Source organism: Ctenopharyngodon idella, chromosome 15 (genome assembly GCF_019924925.1).
Source record: "Ctenopharyngodon idella isolate HZGC_01 chromosome 15, HZGC01, whole genome shotgun sequence".
NCBI lineage: Eukaryota > Metazoa > Chordata > Actinopteri > Cypriniformes > Xenocyprididae > Ctenopharyngodon > Ctenopharyngodon idella.
The window spans coordinates 9,224,045-9,243,701 of NC_067234.1; the positions used below are offsets into that span (position 1 = coordinate 9,224,045).

At 37.1% G+C, this 19,657-nt stretch overlaps 1 protein-coding gene across 4 annotated transcripts in view; it reads right to left on the reverse strand.

The window, feature by feature from the left end:
* Positions 1-19,657, reverse strand: part of rsrc1 (arginine/serine-rich coiled-coil 1) — a 165,528-nt gene that overhangs the window by 121,110 nt on the left and 24,761 nt on the right. For all 4 annotated transcript variants that reach the window (XM_051862166.1, XM_051862167.1, XM_051862165.1 and 1 more), the window contains exon 4: positions 8,823-9,002. In XM_051862166.1, the coding sequence (XP_051718126.1) occupies positions 8,823-9,002 (180 nt within the window). The remainder of the gene's footprint in view (positions 1-8,822; positions 9,003-19,657) is intronic.

A 19,657-nucleotide genomic window follows, 5' to 3' on the forward strand; every position in this document is an offset into this window, starting at 1 on the left:
CATGGCCCCCAGAATATTTTGTTGTATGAATATCTGAACATGCAATATATCAAAAGTAAGAATAGACCCTCTGATTTTAAACAAACAAACAAAAAGTTTTATTCTAGCTTCATGCAATCTTTTTTAATCATCATTTGAATGTAAGTTTCATAAAAAAAATAAACATTTTGATCAAAAAGCTGAGAAAAATCACATTTTTGTCAAAGACTACGTCTGGATCAGATTCACAATGACGATCAAAGCATAGATGGAGTAGATTGAGTCCATCAATACCCCCAAAGCTTCACAGTCCTGTAGCTCATCCTGTGTCGACATTTCATTTGTTAACATTAGGCAGTTTTGATTTATATGCTGTTTTATGTTGATAATTACGCTATGTTTACATATGCATCTGCTTAGATATGCTATCGGTTGTTTCTTCTTCTTCACCTGTTTTTGATCAGTTGATTCTGTAACTCTTTCAAAAGAGGTGTAATAGTGCCCCCACTGTATAAGAGTGAAAACAGAAATCCGGAAAATTCTGTCAATGGCGGGGAAGCGTTGTCTCATAAATGACGGAAAATTCTGTCAATGGAGGGGAAAGAGTTCAGCATTTGTTTTTCTTTACCCAATTGTATAGTATCAAAAATGCTAGAACACCTTAGCAGCTGCTTGGAAAAGTCCTAGCAACCACCCAGAACACAACAGAAACCACATAGCAACACCCTGGGCAACTATCCAAAACTCCCTGGCAGCATAGAAACTTTCCTGACTACCCAACTACCGCTTTGTCAAGCCAACATACTATTAGCGTGTCTACTGTACTGTCACAAATGTGCTGGAACACTATTGCAATTGTACTATTTTTTTTCCCCCTTTATCTGCTCTAAAACTGTCTGGTCATCAGAAACCATATGAGCCACAATCATTGGGCCCTATTTTAACGATCTGAGCGCATGGTCTGAACCTAGTGTCTTAATAAGTCATGGGTGTGTTTTGGGGCGTAACGTGCAATAAATCAATCAGTGTCATCTCCCATTCCCTTTAAAAGCCAGGTGTGCTTGCACCATGGCGGATTGCTATTTACATGGCAGAATATAGACACCCTCATCCTGACGAGTCAGTTTAAATACATGTGTGAATTGCCATGATTGGTCAAATAATTAGCCAATTTCATTCGTCATTACTGCAAACAGGTAATTCTGATAAATGCAATGACTATCCATTAAGACATGTAAGCATTTTTTTTTTTTTTTTTACATAATAATCTTTTATATTGTAATCCTTTTATTTTTAATATTTGGCCTGTTTGTGTGCTGCTGCGCGTCCCTGTGTGTGTAACAAGCAGAGTGTTCGCACATTGTGCACCTGCTTATAGGCGCATATTAGTAACGCGCCCTTTAAATAACAAAAAAATACTGTGTCATTGACTTTAGACCAGGTTTTTGTTGGTCAATGGCGCAGTCGTTTTCAGTTGCCTCAAAATATCAACAACCCATTAAAGCCAATGCATTAAAGCCAATACATTTTTTTCAAACTCCTCCCATGTAGTACATCCAATTTGCACAAAAGTTGCCATATTTAGACCCTCATATCAAAAGAATTAATGTGTTAAATCAAAAAATGTAAGCCAAAGCTATTCAATTCTGTTCCCGGAGGGCCATGTCCTGCAGAATTTATCACAACTCTAATCAATCATGAACCAGTTAATCATCTTCAAATTTACTGGAAAATTACAGGCAGGTGTGTTTGATTACAGTTGGAAATAAACTCTGTGGGACATGACCCACAGACGTGACCCTCAGGGAACTGAACAATGTCCAGTTATATTTTTGGGTGTTGCCCATTTTGACTAATTGACCTGATATCAACCAAACAAAAAGTCGAAACTTAAAGTGGTCATGTTATGAGGAATTAAATTTTCCTGGATATTTTGACAATGTAAGTTTCAGAACTCAACATTTCTTCTCTAGTCCAAAAAGAGCAAATATTGTTTCCACTCTGCTGCTGAATGTTAAATGGATCTAATCCATGTTCATTAGAAATTATTTGATGACGCAACAAAACTAGCAAGTATAACAATGCATGTTTTTTTTTTTTTGTTTTTTTTTTTTTACTTTGCTGATTCTATTTTAATGACAAATGTTAATGATAAAAATAAGAAAGCAAGTGACAAATATCGGTATCAGCCAATAGTTGTTTGTTAAAATCGGTATCAGCCCCAAAAAATCCTAACGGTGCATCCCTAGTAGTAATAAATGCTAATTACAGAAATTGAATAAAGTAATCAAATGTAAAATAACAGTGAACAGTCTTGCTTGTATAAACCCTTATTTAAAACTACTAAAGTTACTCAGTCAAGAGCAGTGATTTTCTCTTTATCTAGTGTTGTTTGAATTAACATGAAATACTCGGACAACAGTAGGTTTATGCTACTGTCACTTTAAGAACTAATGCACGGATCCAAATACAATTTTCTGCCAACTGTTTACTTTCACTTAAGACATAACCAATTGTTTAAATGATTATTCACCAAAAGGGGCAGTTTGATATACAAACCCAATTCCAAAAAAGTTGGGACACTGTACAAATTGTGAATAAAAAAGGAATGCAATGATGTGGAAGTTTCAAATTTCAGTATTTTATTCAGAATACAACATAGATGACATATCAAATGTTTAAACTGAGAAAATGTATCATTTTAAGGGAAAAATAAGTTGATTTTAAATTTCATGGCATCAACACATCTCAAAAAAGTTGGGACAAGGCCATGTTTACCACTGTGTGGCAGTCTGCAAACGTCTGGGGACTGAGGAGACAAGTTGCTCAAGTTTAGGAATAGGAATGTTGTCCCATTCTTGTCTAATACAGGCTTCTAGTTGCTCAACTGTCTTAGGTCTTCTTTGTCACATCTTCCTCTTTATGATGCGCCAAATGTTTTCTATGGGTGAAAGATCTGGACTGCAGGCTGGCCATTTCAGTACCCGGATCCTTCTTCTACGCAGCCATGATGTCGTAATTGATGCAGTATGTGGTCTGGCATTGTCATGTTGGAAAATGCAAGGTCTTCTCTGAAAGAGACGACGTCTGGATGGGAGCATATGTTGTTCTAGAACTTGGATATACCTTTCAGCATTGATGGTGCCTTTCCAGATGTGTAAGCTGCCCATGCCACACTCACTCATGCAACCCCATACCATCAGAGATGCAGGCTTCTGAACTGAGCGCTGATAACAACTTGGGTTGTCCTTGTTCTCTTTAGTCCGGATGACATGGCATCCCAGTTTTCCAAAAAGAACTTCAAATTTTGATTCGTCTGACCACAGAACAGTTTTCCACTTTGCCACAGTCCATTTTAAACGAGCCTTGGCCCAGAGAAAACAGCCGGCGCTTCTGGATCATGTTTAGATATGGCTTCTTTTTTGACCTATAGAGTTTTAGCCGGCAACGGCGAATGGCACGGTGGATTGTGTTCACCGACAATGTTTTCTGGAAGTATTCCTGAGCCCATGTTGTGATTTCCATTACAGTAGCATTCCTGTATGTGATGCAGTGCCGTCTAAGGGCCCGAAGATCACGGGCATCCAGTATGGTTTTCCGGCCTTGACCCTTACGCACAGAGATTGTTCCAGATTCTCTGAATCTTTGGATGACATTATGCACTGTAGATGATGATAACTTCAAACTCTTTGCAATTTTTCTCTGAGAAACTCCTTTCTGATATTGCTCCACTATTTTTTGCCGCAGCATTGGGGGAATTGGTGATCCTCTGCCCATCTTGACTTCTAAGAGACACTGCCACTCTGAGAGGCTCTTTTTATACCCAATCATGTTGCCAATTGACCTAGTAAGTTGCAAATTGGTCCTCCAGCTGTTCCTTATATGTACATTTAACTTTTCCGGCCTCTTATTGCTACCTGTCCCAACTTTTTTGGAATGTGTAGCTCTCATGAAATCCAAAATGAGCCAATATTTGGCATGACATTTCATTATCTATATTCTATTGTGAATAAAATATAAGTTTATGAGATTTGTAAATTATTGCATTCCTTTTTTATTCACAATTTGTACAGTGTCCCAACTTTTTTGGAATCGGGTTTGTATTTTTATATCCTGGCTATCCTGGCCCCTCACTCAAAATGAATGAAAATAGATTTTAATGATGAAATAGAATAGAATAGAATAGAACAGATTATAATAGAATATTTAAAAAACAAAAAATCAAGTGCATATGCTTTCTAGCATTAATATTAGGCTACTATAGAAACAATTTACTTAACGATTACTTAAGTCCGTAAGTCCATAGGCAACTGCCAAGCTTGTCTCTTCATTTTCTGGTATTGTCTTAATGACCAACATCCAGTTCAGACACTTGGGGAACTTCACTAGCTTTTTACTAGTATGTGTATTTGCACAGGACTACTATTACCCGTGGTTGTTTTTACAGGCCATTTTATAGTGCTAAAATACACTTTAATTTTTACTGGCACATGAACGTGCAAGTCCAGGAAAATGTCTAACGATTACTGAGATGGTCAACGAGGATGGGATTAAAACTATGATGAAGTTTTGGGAAATTAATACAATAACCTACCTCCTCATATAAAACTAATACCATCTGAATAGGACTTTTGTCTGTCTGTCTATCTTTCTATTTATTCATCTGTCTATTAGTAATTAAAACAAAACATGCATGATACCCTGAAAAATAATGTAGTGGAATACAAAAACAGCCTTACTGTAAACAGTGTAGAAATGTATTATTGGCCCTAGGGCTGGGCGATAAAACGATAACGATATGTATCGCGATAGACACGTGATCGATATCAATAAAAAATGTGTTCGATAAAACGTTCGATATTTTTTTTATTCTTCGTCGGAAGAAAACAGAGGTTGCGAAGCAAGTTTGGTTGCATTAACAAAGGCACTCGCTCTCTGGTAACCTAGCAACGTAGGGAGTGACACGCTAACAGCCAATCATGTAACAGTATCATGTTTGGTTGCGCCATATCGTTGTCTCGTGCTGGTCTGCTGGATTCCTCTTCAGTAACCGGCAACTAATAAGCAGAAAATGAGTGCCGCAGCGAGCGAGGAAATTGTAAATAAAAAAGGAAAAGTCAGCTCGCCAGTATGGCAGTTTTTTGGATATTATAAGTCTGACCGTAGTCAGACCAATGTCGTCTGCAAATTACGCAAGACTGGTAATACCACGAACTTGATGTACCACCTTAGCCGCGCTCACCCTTTGGAGCACAGCCGTATTCAACCAACAACATCTGTAGCTGCAACACCGCACAACATTTTAATTATTTGAGTTTTCCATGGTTGTTGACATTTCTGTCTTAATAACTGAGGGGATTATGATCAGAGGAAGGTTAAGTTTAAAATAAAAATGTTTAAATGTAATATATTTTTCTCCTGGTCCTTATTTTAAATGGGTCAGAAAAAATTATCAATAATTATCGATATCGACCGATATGAAACACTGATATCGTGATACAGTTTTCAGCCATATCGCCCAGCCCTAATTGGCCCTAAAGTACTTCTTATGTCACCCTGACCTTGTACATGCCTATACCTTTGATCTTATGGTCTTTGGTCTTCAATGAGCCCAAGAGAATGCACATTACACCTCTTTAGATTACTTCACTGGCTCCCAGTTGCTGCCTGCATCAGTATACTATATGCTTACATATAGAACTCCAACTGGTTCTACACAAACCAATCTATGTTCTAAACCAGGGGTTCTTAACTCTGGCCCTCGAGATTCACTTTCCTGCAGAGTTTAGCTCCAACCCTAATCAAACAAACCTTAAAAGTTCTAGACCATCAAATCTATATTACCTCCAGATGTCATGAAAGCGAAATTACAATAAACCAACTTTGATTTTAAACATTCGATAAAAGCTGCTAATAAATAAAGATGGTTGTGAAAGTGAAGACTGATGTGTCTACAGGAAAGTGTGTAAGTGATCAAACATATTAGCGTGAATGAGTTATTGGAGATTGTAGCTCAGATTATGGCAGGGGGTCCCAAGGGTCTAAAGTGTTTAAGATAACGGCCCCTGTGTTTGCTCATTTGTGTTTGTCCCTCCATTATGTTAATGTCATCGCAGCCACATCCCCTAATTACAGCCACAATTACATATATTGACACCCCTAGGACATATAAGCTGCAGAGAAACAAAATATAGAACACGCACAGACGCACAGTATGAGATGAGACCATTTTTATACGAGTTGTCAAATTTCTACTGGTTTATTGTGTTTATCATTATACCACCCACCCCTAGTTAAATGTTAATAAGTTTATCAATACAGATTTATCTCACTTTTTCGAATGGCTAAAACTAAGGCCCAAGATGTGGTGCTATGTATCCCTGAGGAAAGAAGACCTGTCTTTATCATGTCACTAATCTCAACAATTTCTCTCAAGACTATGTTTTCTTTAGTGGGTTACTTCATAGCCAATCAACTTTCATGGACAGGGGCTTCATAGGCATTGTGAGGGAAGTGGCCTTATTAACTTATTACACCTGAAAACCCTAACGCTCAAAATTATTAATTGGTTTGAGTAGGGCTGGGTATCGAATTCGATACTTTTTAGGTACCAACCGAGTTGCCTCGATACTATCAAGTATCGAAAACTGTCTTGTCATTCAGTAGCAAATTTCGATACCTCCGAACGGAGCAGGGGAGAGTGGGCAGAGAAATGCTGTTGCTGTCTCGTAGAGCTATGTAATAACGTTGCACTACATTATTATTTATATCTAAATATGTAAAACTATGCGCACGAGAGAGACCCTGAGTGTGAGAGCGAGTGAATCAACGGTTTCACTTTCAGTTTATCTCCGAAAAGGAGAGAACAATTCTGGTGGAAAAGGGGTATCAGCATCCTCCTGATACTGCCACTGTGTGCAAGCATCAACCACACCCTCAGAGCAGACATTTTTTTAAACGGTTTTCTCCTGAAAAAGCATATTATATATATATATATATATATATATATATATATATATATATATATACACATACATACATATATACATATTATATATACACATACATATATATATATATATATATATATATATATATATATATATATATACATACATATTATATATACACATACATATATATATATATATATATATATATATATATATTATATATATATTATATGATAGATAGATAGATAATCCGGGGGTAGGGCCAAGTAATAAAAATAACATTCCAATTAATCTTTGAGCCTGTTATTAAAAAAAAAAAAAAAAAAAAAAAAAAAAAAAGTCAACAAAATAATATAAAATCAAAGATTTTTTGAGGTAATGTAATCTTGTTAAAACAGATTTTATAAAATTGGTATCGAAAAAGATATCGTTCAGGAATCGGTATCGAAGTCAAGGTATCGGTATCGATATCGAAAATTTTTGAACAATACCCAGCCCTAGGTTTGAGTAGGGCAAACTTAAATTAAATTAGTTCAGTCAAATGAACTTTTAGGAGTATTTAGCACTTTCTTTTTCTTTTGAGTTCACAGAACTGGTATATTTTAAGTAAACTGAACAGTTTCCTTATCTTTAAGTTTTATGAACTCATTTCTTTTAATTTAGACGAACTTAAGTTTAACCGAAACTGAGCTGGGATTTCTGTTTCCCAGCATGCTTTGTCCACGGCACTCGAAAGGGAGAGTAAATGCTAAAATTAAGTGTTATGTAATGTTTTTTTGGGGGTTTTTTTTGTGCAAGATTAATGTTAAGTGGGAGATTTAGTAGTGATTAATGTTTTGTTATGCTAATTTAGAAGAGTTTCTGCTAATATGGGTTTTTAAAGAGTTACCATCATGGTGACAAGTGGTGTATGCAACTTGGTTTGAGAGCAGATATGATAAATGTTTTACATTGCTGTACTCATTCAGCAAGTACTATACCATGCAAATTAACAAATTAACAAGTTAACATTTTCTGTATTAGCTAGTTATAGCTAACTAAGTTTACATGATAAAATTAAAGTTACTGTAAATGTATGAATTAATTTACTTAAATATTTCAATTTAAGAACAATTTAAATGTTTGAGTACAAAATAAATATCTGCCAGTTCTGCTTACTTAAACTTTGAATTGCTTAACTTAAAAATGTTGATGTAATCGATTGCCTCAATTTTTTGAGTTTTGCCAACTTATTCGGGTTTACAGTGCATAATGATGCTTGTAATAATTACTGCTGTCATTTAGTCAGATGTATATCTTTATTTGGAAACATTTCTAGAACCATCCAAACATCAGAATGTCAGAAATCTGATAAAATCACAACATCTTGAATAGATTTTGCACGTCTATAATTACTGATGTTTCTGTGTAGTAATAAGTTCACCCAATATGTTCAGTCTTGCTGACTGTTGTCATTGGAACTGGAATGGAGAACACTTTGTCTTGGAGTAAAATCTCTCTCTAGAGTCTAGGTGGAGCTTGAGAGGGGCAAACAGGAGAGCGGGGATGGAAATGCAGTTAGCTCTTGCTCACGCATATTACACTGGGGTATAAATCAAGACAGTGATAGAAGGAAATGCATTAGACGCCCAGCGGGATGGTGTATACACTGAGTTTGAAGGGCAGATATCAGGCTGGATGGATGAGGCCTACCACACGATTGAGCTAAACTCTCAGCTGAATTTAAACTATAAGATTTCGTTCAGACATGAGATTGATATATTGATGGGTTGGTACAGTTTGGGAGTGTGTTTCTGTGTGTGCATGATGGAGAAAAACAGAGGGAGAGCAAAAAAAAAAAAAAAAAAAAAAAACCCTAGAAATTTAAATGGCACAAAAAGAAAGTATTACCTTTGTTTTTCCTTATCTTTGACTTTCTCCGTCTCTTTGTCTTTGTCTTTAGTTCTGTCTCGTGTCCTGTCTTTGTCTCGAGTTCTGCGCTGGCCACGATCTCGTTCTCTGCTGCGACTACGTTTCCTGCTGGACCGACCACTGCTGCCACTGCGAGACCTTCGGTGACGGGAACGAGACCTTCAAGAAACACACATCCCAAAAATACATATAAACTAAAAAAAAGCATATAAAACAAATGAAAAAAAGCAAAACCAGCCCAAAGTAGTGGTTGGCTTAGTTGTTAGCTCAGTGGTTAGCTTACATCCATGCTGGGCTGGCCAAAAGATCATGGGTTCAAACTCCAAAAGGCGTAATTCATGAAACGCAACCATTGTGGCACTGATCAAGATTGATTAAACCTTCAACTCAACATGGATGTTGCATGAAAATTGCAGAAACAAATTCCACAAGCAATTATGCCATTTGTCCCACTACAATCAGGGCTGGATTGAGGAAGGTGTTTGGGTGGACTACTCACAACCAAAGTTCTTAAATTCATTGAATTCCAACTATGTCTGATATCAGCCACAAAAACAACTCAGTCCACGCCTTTTCAGCGCTAATTTTGCACTGCGGGTCTTTAGTAAATCCTGACAGTAGTTTTAACACCAAAAGAGGGTTTGCGCAGGCGCAAACTGTTAGTAAATCTGGTCCTAAATGTGTAAAAGTCATGCGTAGATCCAAATTCACATACTCATAATTCATGGAGTACTTGCACAATGTGGCCAAATACCAGAAGTACGCAACACAAGTAGGCAAGTACAAAGGCCACAAGTGTGGTTTATTGGGACCCCTAATCCCAACCATCACAGAAACCATTAGATATTAATTAAAACAATGTTTACTGTGTCCCTGTAGACAAAGATTTTTTGACAATGTGTTTGTGTGGGTGTAAAGATTTAACTTATACTGCATGACCAAATATCTTCACAAGGATACTAAAACCTGAAATCAGCTATACATTGTGGGAACTCTACATCAGACAGAAGTCTTAGGCCTTTTCATTATGTGTTTCAGTGTTTTGCATATTCATTATTTTTACAGCTCAAAACTAAAATTACAACAACAAAAAAAAAAATCTATACATGCATTTCTGCTCTTCCAGAACACTACATGTACCAAGCATGAACCAATGTTTTTGTCTCAGCTGCTTTGACCACGCATTTTCGTATAGCAGCTGGTGGTGTTTTGATTTTAAGTTTTAAAGATTTTTTGGTAAAAATGATCAAAATCCCATTACTGAGCACATTTATAAAAAAAAAAAAAAAAAAAATCAGCATTTAAAACTGATCGTGCCCTCCTTTGATTTACTACATAAAGTCTTAAGTCAATGGTTTATATTTTGAGTGGTCAGGTTAGATTTGGTTTGGTTTGGTTTACATAATTTGTCCTTTTGTCTTTATGTCATGTCTGTAAGTGAAGAAAAGAAGGTCCAGCTACTATGATGTGGGAAAAGATGCTGTTTTGAAGAACATTTGGAAACCAAACAGCAATGGTGAATACTGACTTAGATTAAAAAGACAAAAAAAAAAAAAAAAACCACTTATCAAGTCAAACGGTCTTCTGAGAAATTCCTCAAAATATCTTCTTTTGTGTTTCACACAAAAAAGATAGTCATACAGTTCTGGAAGGACATGAGAGTAAATGATGACAATTTTCATTTTTAGGTGACCTATCCAAAGGTTTCCTGCCTAAGTAGTTTTTAACAGCCTCTTTTGTGTTCTCAAACTAGTGCTCATGTTTTAGTAGATAGTATTGATGTCAAGAACAAATGGGCCATTTTTTGTACCATGCTGCACACCATACAGAAAATCATAACTAACAACAAAATAAAAAAAACAGGCCCCTTTTTGACACACGTGTGAAGCTGTTAATGTATATTTAAATTCAGTAAAAATTCACGGCACACAATCATGACGATCACTGTTTTCATGATCGATCATTGGTGTCACTTAGAAGTACTCGTGCCAAACCCTATTGGCTGTATGAAGTGGCCATTAGGGAGAACCTCAAAATGACTGTACACATGCTGTATTGATCCTTACAGACAGGCTAGAGAATGCCCGGAGATTTAAAAGATTTTACTTACCAAAGCAACTGACTCCAGAGCCATACATCCAAGTGACATACAGACATGCTCACACAAACACACCGATACATACACACACATAGTATGGGACATAGTATAGAATAAACTGATGATTCTCTTTTCAATCATCAATTTGTGTACATTTACTGCAGAGAGATATATATATATATATATATATATATATATATACACACACACACAGTACATATATATATATATATATACAGTGGGTACGGAAAGTATTCAGACCCCCTTAAATTTTTCACTCTTTGTTATATTGCAGCCATTTGCTAAAATCATTTAAGTTCATTTTTTTTTTCCTCATTAATGTACACACAGCACCCCATATTGACAGAAAAACACAATTTTTTGACATTTTTGCAGATTTATTAAAAAAGAAAAACTGAAATATCATATGGTCCTAAGTATTCAGACCCTTTGCTGTGACACTCATATATTTAACTCAGGTGCTGTCCATTTCTTCTGATCATCCTTGAGATGGTTCTACACCTTCATTTGAGTCCAGCTGTGTTTGATTATACTGATTGGACTTGATTAGGAAAGCCACACACCTGTCTATATAAGACCTTACAGCTCACAGTGCATGTCAGAGCAAATGAGAATCATGAGATCAAAGGAACTGCCTGAAGAGCTCAGAGACAGAATTGTGGCAAGGCACAGATCTGGACAAGGTTACAAAAAAATTTCTGCTGCACTTAAGGTTCCTAAGAGCACAGTGGCCTCCATAATCCTTAAATGGAAGACGTTTGGGACGACCAGAACCCTTCCTAGAGCTGGCCGTCCGGCCAAACTGAGCTATCGGGGGAGAAGAGCCTTGGTGAGAGAGGTAAAGAAGAACCCAAAGATCACTGTGGCTGAGCTCCAGAGATGCAGTCGGGAGATGGGAGAAAGTTGTAGAAAGTCAACCATCACTGCAGCCCTCCACCAGTCGGGGCTTTATGGCAGAGTGGCCCGACGGAAGCCTCTACTCAGTGCAAGACACATGAAAAAACACCTGAAGGACTCCAAGATGGTGAGAAATAAGATTCTCTGGTCTGATGAGACCAAGATAGAACTTTCTGGCCTTAATTCTAAGCGGTATGTGTGGAGAAAACCAGGCACTGCTCATCACCTGTCCAATACAGTCCCAACAGTGAAGCATGGTGGTGGCAGCATCATGCTGTTGGGGTGTTTTTCAGCTGCAGGGACAGGACGACTGGTTGCAATCGAGGGAAAGATGAATGCGGCCAAGTACAGGGATATCCTGGACGAAAACCTTCTCCAGAGTGCTCAGGACCTCAGACTGGGCCGAAGATTTACCTTCCAACAAGACAATGACCCTAAGCACACAGCTAAAATAACGAAGGAGTGGCTTCACAACAACTCTGTGACTGTTCTTGAATGGCCCAGCCAGAGCCCTGACTTAAACCCAATTGAGCATCTCTGGAGAGACCTAAAAATGGCTGTCCACCAACGTTTACCATCCAACCTGACAGAACTGGAGAGGATCTGCAAGGAGGAATGGCAGAGGATCCTCAAATCCAGGTGTGAAAAACTTGTTGCATCTTTTCCAAAAAGACTCATGGCTGTATTAGATCAAAAGGGTGCTTCTACTAAATACTGAGCAAAGGGTCTGAATACTTAGGACCATGTGATATTTCAGTTTTTCTTTTTTAATAAATCTGCAAAAATGTCAACAATTCTGTGTTTTTCTGTCAATATGAGGTGCTGTGTGTACATTAATGAGGAAAAAAACTTAAAACTTAAAGAGTGAAAAATTTAAGGGGGTCTGAATACTTTCCGTACCCACTGTGTATATACATATATATATATATATATATATATATATATATATATATATATATATATATATATATATATATATATATATATAAATAAACTCTCCTACAATGCACATTTCACTAGTTAATTTGTCCACTAAAAATGCCCAAGAGAATTTTTTACCACTATGTCATTTCCAATGCATTGTGTTTATTAGCACTGTACATGACGTAATGAATTTTTTTTTTTTTTATTTATTTATTTTTACATTTATGTAAGAACTCCTGAAAGGACTACGGCTATTTTCACAGCTAGGCAAAACTATATTAAAACCTGGAACACCACTGAAGTGAAAAACATATATGTATATATCACTGTGTGAGGCATGAAAACATGATTTTTATATATATATATATATATATATATATATATATATATATATAAATATATAATATAAACTGAAAATGGTAAACATTTGACAGAAGTGATCTTTCTCAAAATTGGATCATGACTAGGTCAAAAGTGAAATGCCACCTGGTTATAAAATCACATGAATATCATATGATGACAAGTAAACAAGTAAATTCACAACATATTTTTACCAAGTTGCCCAACAGACTAATGATGACAGGACTGTTTAAGCTCTTGGCTCTTTAGGTATTAGACAAACAATGCCAATCCAGTAGTCATATTAAAATACACAAGTTGCATGATCCTAAACTCACGTCAAATGTTGTATAATCTGCAATAAACCTACACTAACACACATTGAATAAAAAACTGTTTCCAACATTAATGACAACAAATATAATATTGTTAAAAACAGAAAAAAAAAATGCTTTTCACTCCTTGGTAAACAAGTACACTAGCTTTTGATAAAACTTCATTCAGGGCAATATTGTTTAGTGTGGTGAAAATGATGGCAGTAAAATGCCTTGCCTCATGCATTTGATTGATTTCATCGAAATGATTCACAGAAAGTCATACAGGCTTGGGACAACATGAGGGTGAGTAAATGATGAGAGAATTTTCATTTTTGGGTGAACTATTGGCCAAAAATCTTTTCATGAAAGCTGTAGGCAACCTTGTTTCAGCTTTAACTATATTCCTGAAATTACATATAGTGTCACTGCATAGGGAAGCAGACCCTTATTTAAAAAACGTGAGTTTGGAAACACTAAATCTGCTGTATTCTATTTTTTATGTTGTCTTATCTGATCGTTTAGCAGGCAGAGCAAAAGCAGTTATAGTTACACAAGAGAACACGAGAGGTCTTATTTTAGCAAATGTACTTGTGGCCAGCGCATGTAATAAACACCAGGGCCGCCGGTTTGCTGTTTTTTTTTTTTTTTTCATCTCTTTCTCTCTTTCTGCAGCCCAGCTCACTTCTGGGCCTGTTGCAAATTAAATTTATTGTAGTTAATAGACTGTGGTGCGGCTGCTAAATGTCAATTTCATTACCAAGGCCTTACCCTTAGAGAATTATGACCTCATTTAAGGCGAGGGGGTAAATGTGTTAATGCAGGATGGCCAGATAAACATCCCCTGCCACAAGCACACATGCGTCCAGCAGCATCATGCCAAGAGTGGGCTATTTTACATGACTTTTAGCTATTATCGCCGGAGGAAAAGCCTTCCCCTATGGCCTAAAAATATTTAAAATTCTTTTGAAAGGTCCTTTTTTTCCCTCCAATCCATTAAATCTAGCAGCAACGATTGGCTCAGGCAATTTTCCCTGCAAATTATCAATAAAGTAATTACCAGTGTGTGGGAGCGCACCGGGCGCTTATCGCTGATGCCCCCTGCCCAGCCGCGGATCTGATCCCTCCCAGCATTGCATTTGGGTAATTATGTGAGCAGGATGGTGTCCTGCTGTTATCACACCGTATTATATTCCTGCTAAACAAGGTTTCTTGCTTCATATGAAATTGGATATTAATGGTGGCGAATGATAGCACTAGTGCAACTAACAGACGTAAGATACACCACTGGAATCCTAACCTGGCCAAATGATTATTTATTCCTGCCGTGGCGCTTTCTCTCTTCTGCTCTTCTCTTCTGTTCATTCCCAAACACACACACACACACATTACACTCTCAGTCCATGGTTTAACAGTCACACTGTAAACACTAATTTATTATAAAGACCTGCTATAAAAGAGAAGATCTCACCTCCAAATCACCATCCTTGTATTTGCACTTTCTGATGTCAGTTACTAAAAATGACGTAAAATAGCCAAATCAAATGTTACGTTTAAATAAAATACATTAATTAAAATAAAACTGACTTTTGTATGTATTCGTCTGAAATCTATCATGAGATGTAATAAAGGGCTCCAGACAGAAACTCTCCAACCTCCTGACCAACACCAGCTGTGTGATTTCTTCAGAAACATGACCTTGTGATTCTACAAGGAGGATATCCATGGATATTCATATACAGGAAGGAACATGTCAGACAATTATCGTACTGTATCTTTTTACCTAAACATATCACAATAATATTTCTGTCATGACGACACTCTGAGTGTTTGGCATGGTAATGGGAATAACAATGTTGATATATTTGGTCTTGGTGGAATAGATCTGCTACTGTCAATACATACACGGCAAGTGAGACATGCTGCTGCTGCTGTACAATATAGCATACATGAATTACACGTAGCAGATCCATACAGGTGGAGCTGGGGAAGATGAAGGGTTTCTGAAAGCACACTGCAACTGCTACAACAAACGCTGGCCAAGTAATTGAGGGATTGACAGATGGGTTTGCCTCAACTATACTCAGGTGCAGAAAAGACCAAGTGTGATACTGACGTCCAATCAAATAAATATTCAACCAAAAGATTTTGCTGCCATTTTTCTCAGTTTGATGATTTAAAAACAAGGTAAATGTTACAGCTTCAGAATCTGATGTTTCTGTCCCAGCTCTGTTTCATTGACTTGGCCCGGTCTACACCAACACTAAGCCATCTTTAGAGATTATAATAAAGCATTCTAAGTTTTGTTGTGCTGCTTACATTGTAAAAGTAGAGTTACAGTTAAAAGAAGGAAACAGAACACTACAAGTGTCAGGAGAAAAAAAAAAAAAAAAAAAAACATTTTAGCAACTTCTAGTCGACTCTGACAGAAAGAACCAAGAAACAGCTTCCGCTTAATTAGTGTGACAGAAGTTCTCAGTATTTTAATTCCAGAGCACTGAAGTTCACCTTGAATAAGCAATGTGGGCTTCCTACAGGCGCCGGTGCTCCAAACAGCTGTTCCTTCTTGTTCCCAAGCGCTCCACGTAATGAAAAATGTTAACAATTCAGGATGTCTTATTTCTGAGTGCTCTTTAAATGCAGTGCCACACAAGTGTAATTTATGAGATTCCTCTAATTACCAGAGCTCACGAGAACATTTCCCAAGCTGTTTCTTTCTGCATATGTTCACTGCTCTTTTAACATACACAACAATTTATCATGCAAAGTTAAAAATGAGAAATTAATAGTATTGTAATTAACCGTTTTAATACCACAGCAACCATACAGATTTTGGTAATTTGTATTTTGTTGAAGAATGCATGATTTAAAAAAAAATCTTCTGAGATAAAGGGAAGTGCTTTGCCTGTATAGGGCAGTATTCCTTTCACGGGTGTCCATTTTAAACTAGTTAGCACCAATTTGATGAGCAATGTAAGACACATTAAAATAATAACTGATATGTAATCTGTAATTTACAATTTGAAGAGTACATGAAAATTTAATACAATGAAAATTTTGGTTACACTTTATTTTAAGGTGCCCTGGTTTCAGTGTAATTATACATTTAAGTACTGAGTAATATTAATTAACTACATGTACTTACTATTTCACTATGGTTAGATTAGGGTTTGGTTAGTTTAATGTAATTAGGCATAATTTATAGTTATTACTATAGTAACTACATGTAACATGTAACAAGGACACTAAAATAACATCTCCTGAAATTTCTTGGATCAATCTCTCTCTCTCTCTCTCTCTCTCTCTCTCTCTCTCTCTCTCTCTCTCAGATGAGAGGAAAAGAAATCAGCTCACACCTGGGCCACCCACACTTGCAAGGTTGTGTCATTTAGTCAGGCTCAAAGGTCTCTGAGAATGCTCTGATGTACACAAAGTCATTTGTAAAAAGAAAAAAGAAAAAAGGTTTGTAAAAAGCATATGTGACCGCCATCACTCGACAAGAACAGTGATATCCTAAACGCTCTTATCTAACTAGCACCACTGAGACTGTATTACATCCCTATTAGTGGCACAGAGGGCACCGCAAGCAGAGGTCAACGAGAGGCAAAAGTTCAGAAGGTCAATAAGTGCTAACTTACCACTGTCAACACACACAATCATAAGACTGACTGTGCCTGCCCAAGACACACTTCTGATGCAATGTTCTGACAGATGTTCAGAAGTACATTACAGATTTGTAGAAAAATTATTAGATTTTTCCATTTTGATAAATAATCAGAAAGTAAAAAAAAAAAAAAAAACTTAATACTTTCTTTTACTTCATATAAAAGTTCTTTTGAAGGGAGTTTGGGGGCAAAAGAAGAGTGAATTTTTAAATGATGTTGGAAGCATGTGTTTTTAATTAGTAGGTGTTCTCTAAGGGTAGGATGATGGTTTTCTGTTCTTTTTATGATAAGGTATTTATGAAGTGACGGTAGATCTGAAGGTCGGTTCTTAAAGACTTTTATTGTTTAAATGTGGAGGGTTATGTTTCAATTTAAGCACTCGCACAAGAAAAAGCATAAATATTGGGACTAAGTGGACCGACCATAAAACTACAGCACAGAGACAGCACCATGACAGAGAGCAGACACTCATTCCACTACTAAAAGAAAAACCACACTTAATTAAACACTAAGCAAGCATCTGAAATAGCACCTGCATAAAATCCACCAATCCCTGCACAGAATGCATGTAAATTAAGCCTGTCTCTTCAGTGCCAAAACACTGTCAGAAAAAGTGTGTTTGATCATATATACATATCATTGGCTCTCCCAGAATCACGGTGGCAAAGCTAAGCTACATGAATGTCCTCTGCTGTACCCTAATACATCTGTTGTGTCTAATCACAGCCCACTTCTAATGAGGCCATGAAAGAGAGATGCTCACATATCAGATTTCACTAACGATCAAGCAAAACAGTCAGGACAGGAGGGCCTGTGTCTCTTAGGATCTCCTATAACTACTGCTCACAACCCAAAAACTACCTCACATCAATCTATATTTCTCTTACAATAGAACTACAACTAGAATAACAACAAAAACTCATCCGGTAATGCATGACGACAAACTAGTAAAGCGGTCCTTGATTATGATTTCACCTTTTTAACTTTAGTTATTGTGCAATGTTGCTGTTTTAAACATTTGCAAAGTTATGATGCTCAAAGTTCAATGCAAAGGGAGATATTTTCTTTTACAGAAATCACTTTTTAAGGACTACAACAAACGGCTGGTAGGGACTACAACAAGCTTTTTCTTGGGTTGGTGACATCACAAACCCCAAAATTTGCATAAACCCTGCCCCCAAGAACATGCAACAAAGGGGGTGAGGCCATGTTGGGCTGCTTTAGAGAAGAGGAAGAGTTGTTGTAGTATAGTGTATATTGTGCCATCAACGCTGGATTTGCACAAAAGATTAACATGACGGCGCATGCTAGTCGATGAGTTAAATCAACTCCACAGCAGCTACATAAATGTATCCATTAACCATTCAGAAATGTCCAGTTTCATTCTAATGGGGCGTTCACACCAGACGCGACTTGCGCGAATAAATCAAGCTATTTGCGCGTAGTTGGACGCCTGAACATTGAGTTTACTCGCTTCATTCGCGCTCCTGATTGGTTAACGCGGTGCGAATATGCGCCAAAGTTCAGATTTTTCAACTCGCGCGAATTGTGCCGCAGGATGTCTATTTGCGTCTTTGCATTGACTTAACATGTAAATCACTCGCGCTTAACGCTTCATTTGCGTCTGGTGTGAACGCACCATAAAGGTTGTAACTTCTTCCTGAGTCTCTTCATCAGTGTCCGACTCCGGTTTGAATAATGTAAGGCTGAACACTGTAACTAACAATCCTCATTTTGGCTGTGTGAGATTCTCTGGCTTTGTTGTTGTTGAGCAACCGAAACGCAAGCTGTTAAAGCTCCGCCCTCTTCTGGAAAGGGGGCCGGGAGCAGCAGCTCATTTGCATTTTAAGGGACACACAAAAAGGGTGTGTTTTTGCTCCCACCCAAATAGGGGCAAATTTGACAAGCTAGACACATTCTGGGGACACCAGAGACTTATATCTGGTAAAATGGGCATTATAGGTCCCCTTTAAGAGTTAAATATGGGAAATTTTACTTCTCTTCAAATGTAAGCCAAGGTGCCAAACACTAATGAACTAAAGAATTATGGTTTAACTGATAAAACGTAGAGGTGGGCGATACATTGCACCACAAGATGTGCCATTTTCTAATATGGTATTGATACATATCACAACACAGTAATAGTTATCCAATCTGTAGAGCTTGGATAATTGTGAGAAAGGGCTATAAAATTAAACCTGATTTAACTTCACAAGCCTGACAGTCACACAGAGGGTGTGTGTTTAGGGTGTCGAGAAACTGTATTTTAGCAATAAACTAAATCCATAAGAAAGGCATCAATGTATATACCAGTCCTTACTGATTAATAGGTATTGTAGGACTGCACACAGTTTTATTGTTATTCTTCTCATAGATACACACACACACAAAACGCTTGTCACTGGTTTATGTTCTGTTGCACAGTACTAAAAGTAACAGATTTAGAGTGTGTTTTTCTAAAATGGATAGAAAGTGTTGAGTTATGAGGTTTGGAGCAATAGTTTTGGCCCTGGGTTTCTCTGTTAGACATTTTAGAAAAATGACTTGCAAGTATCA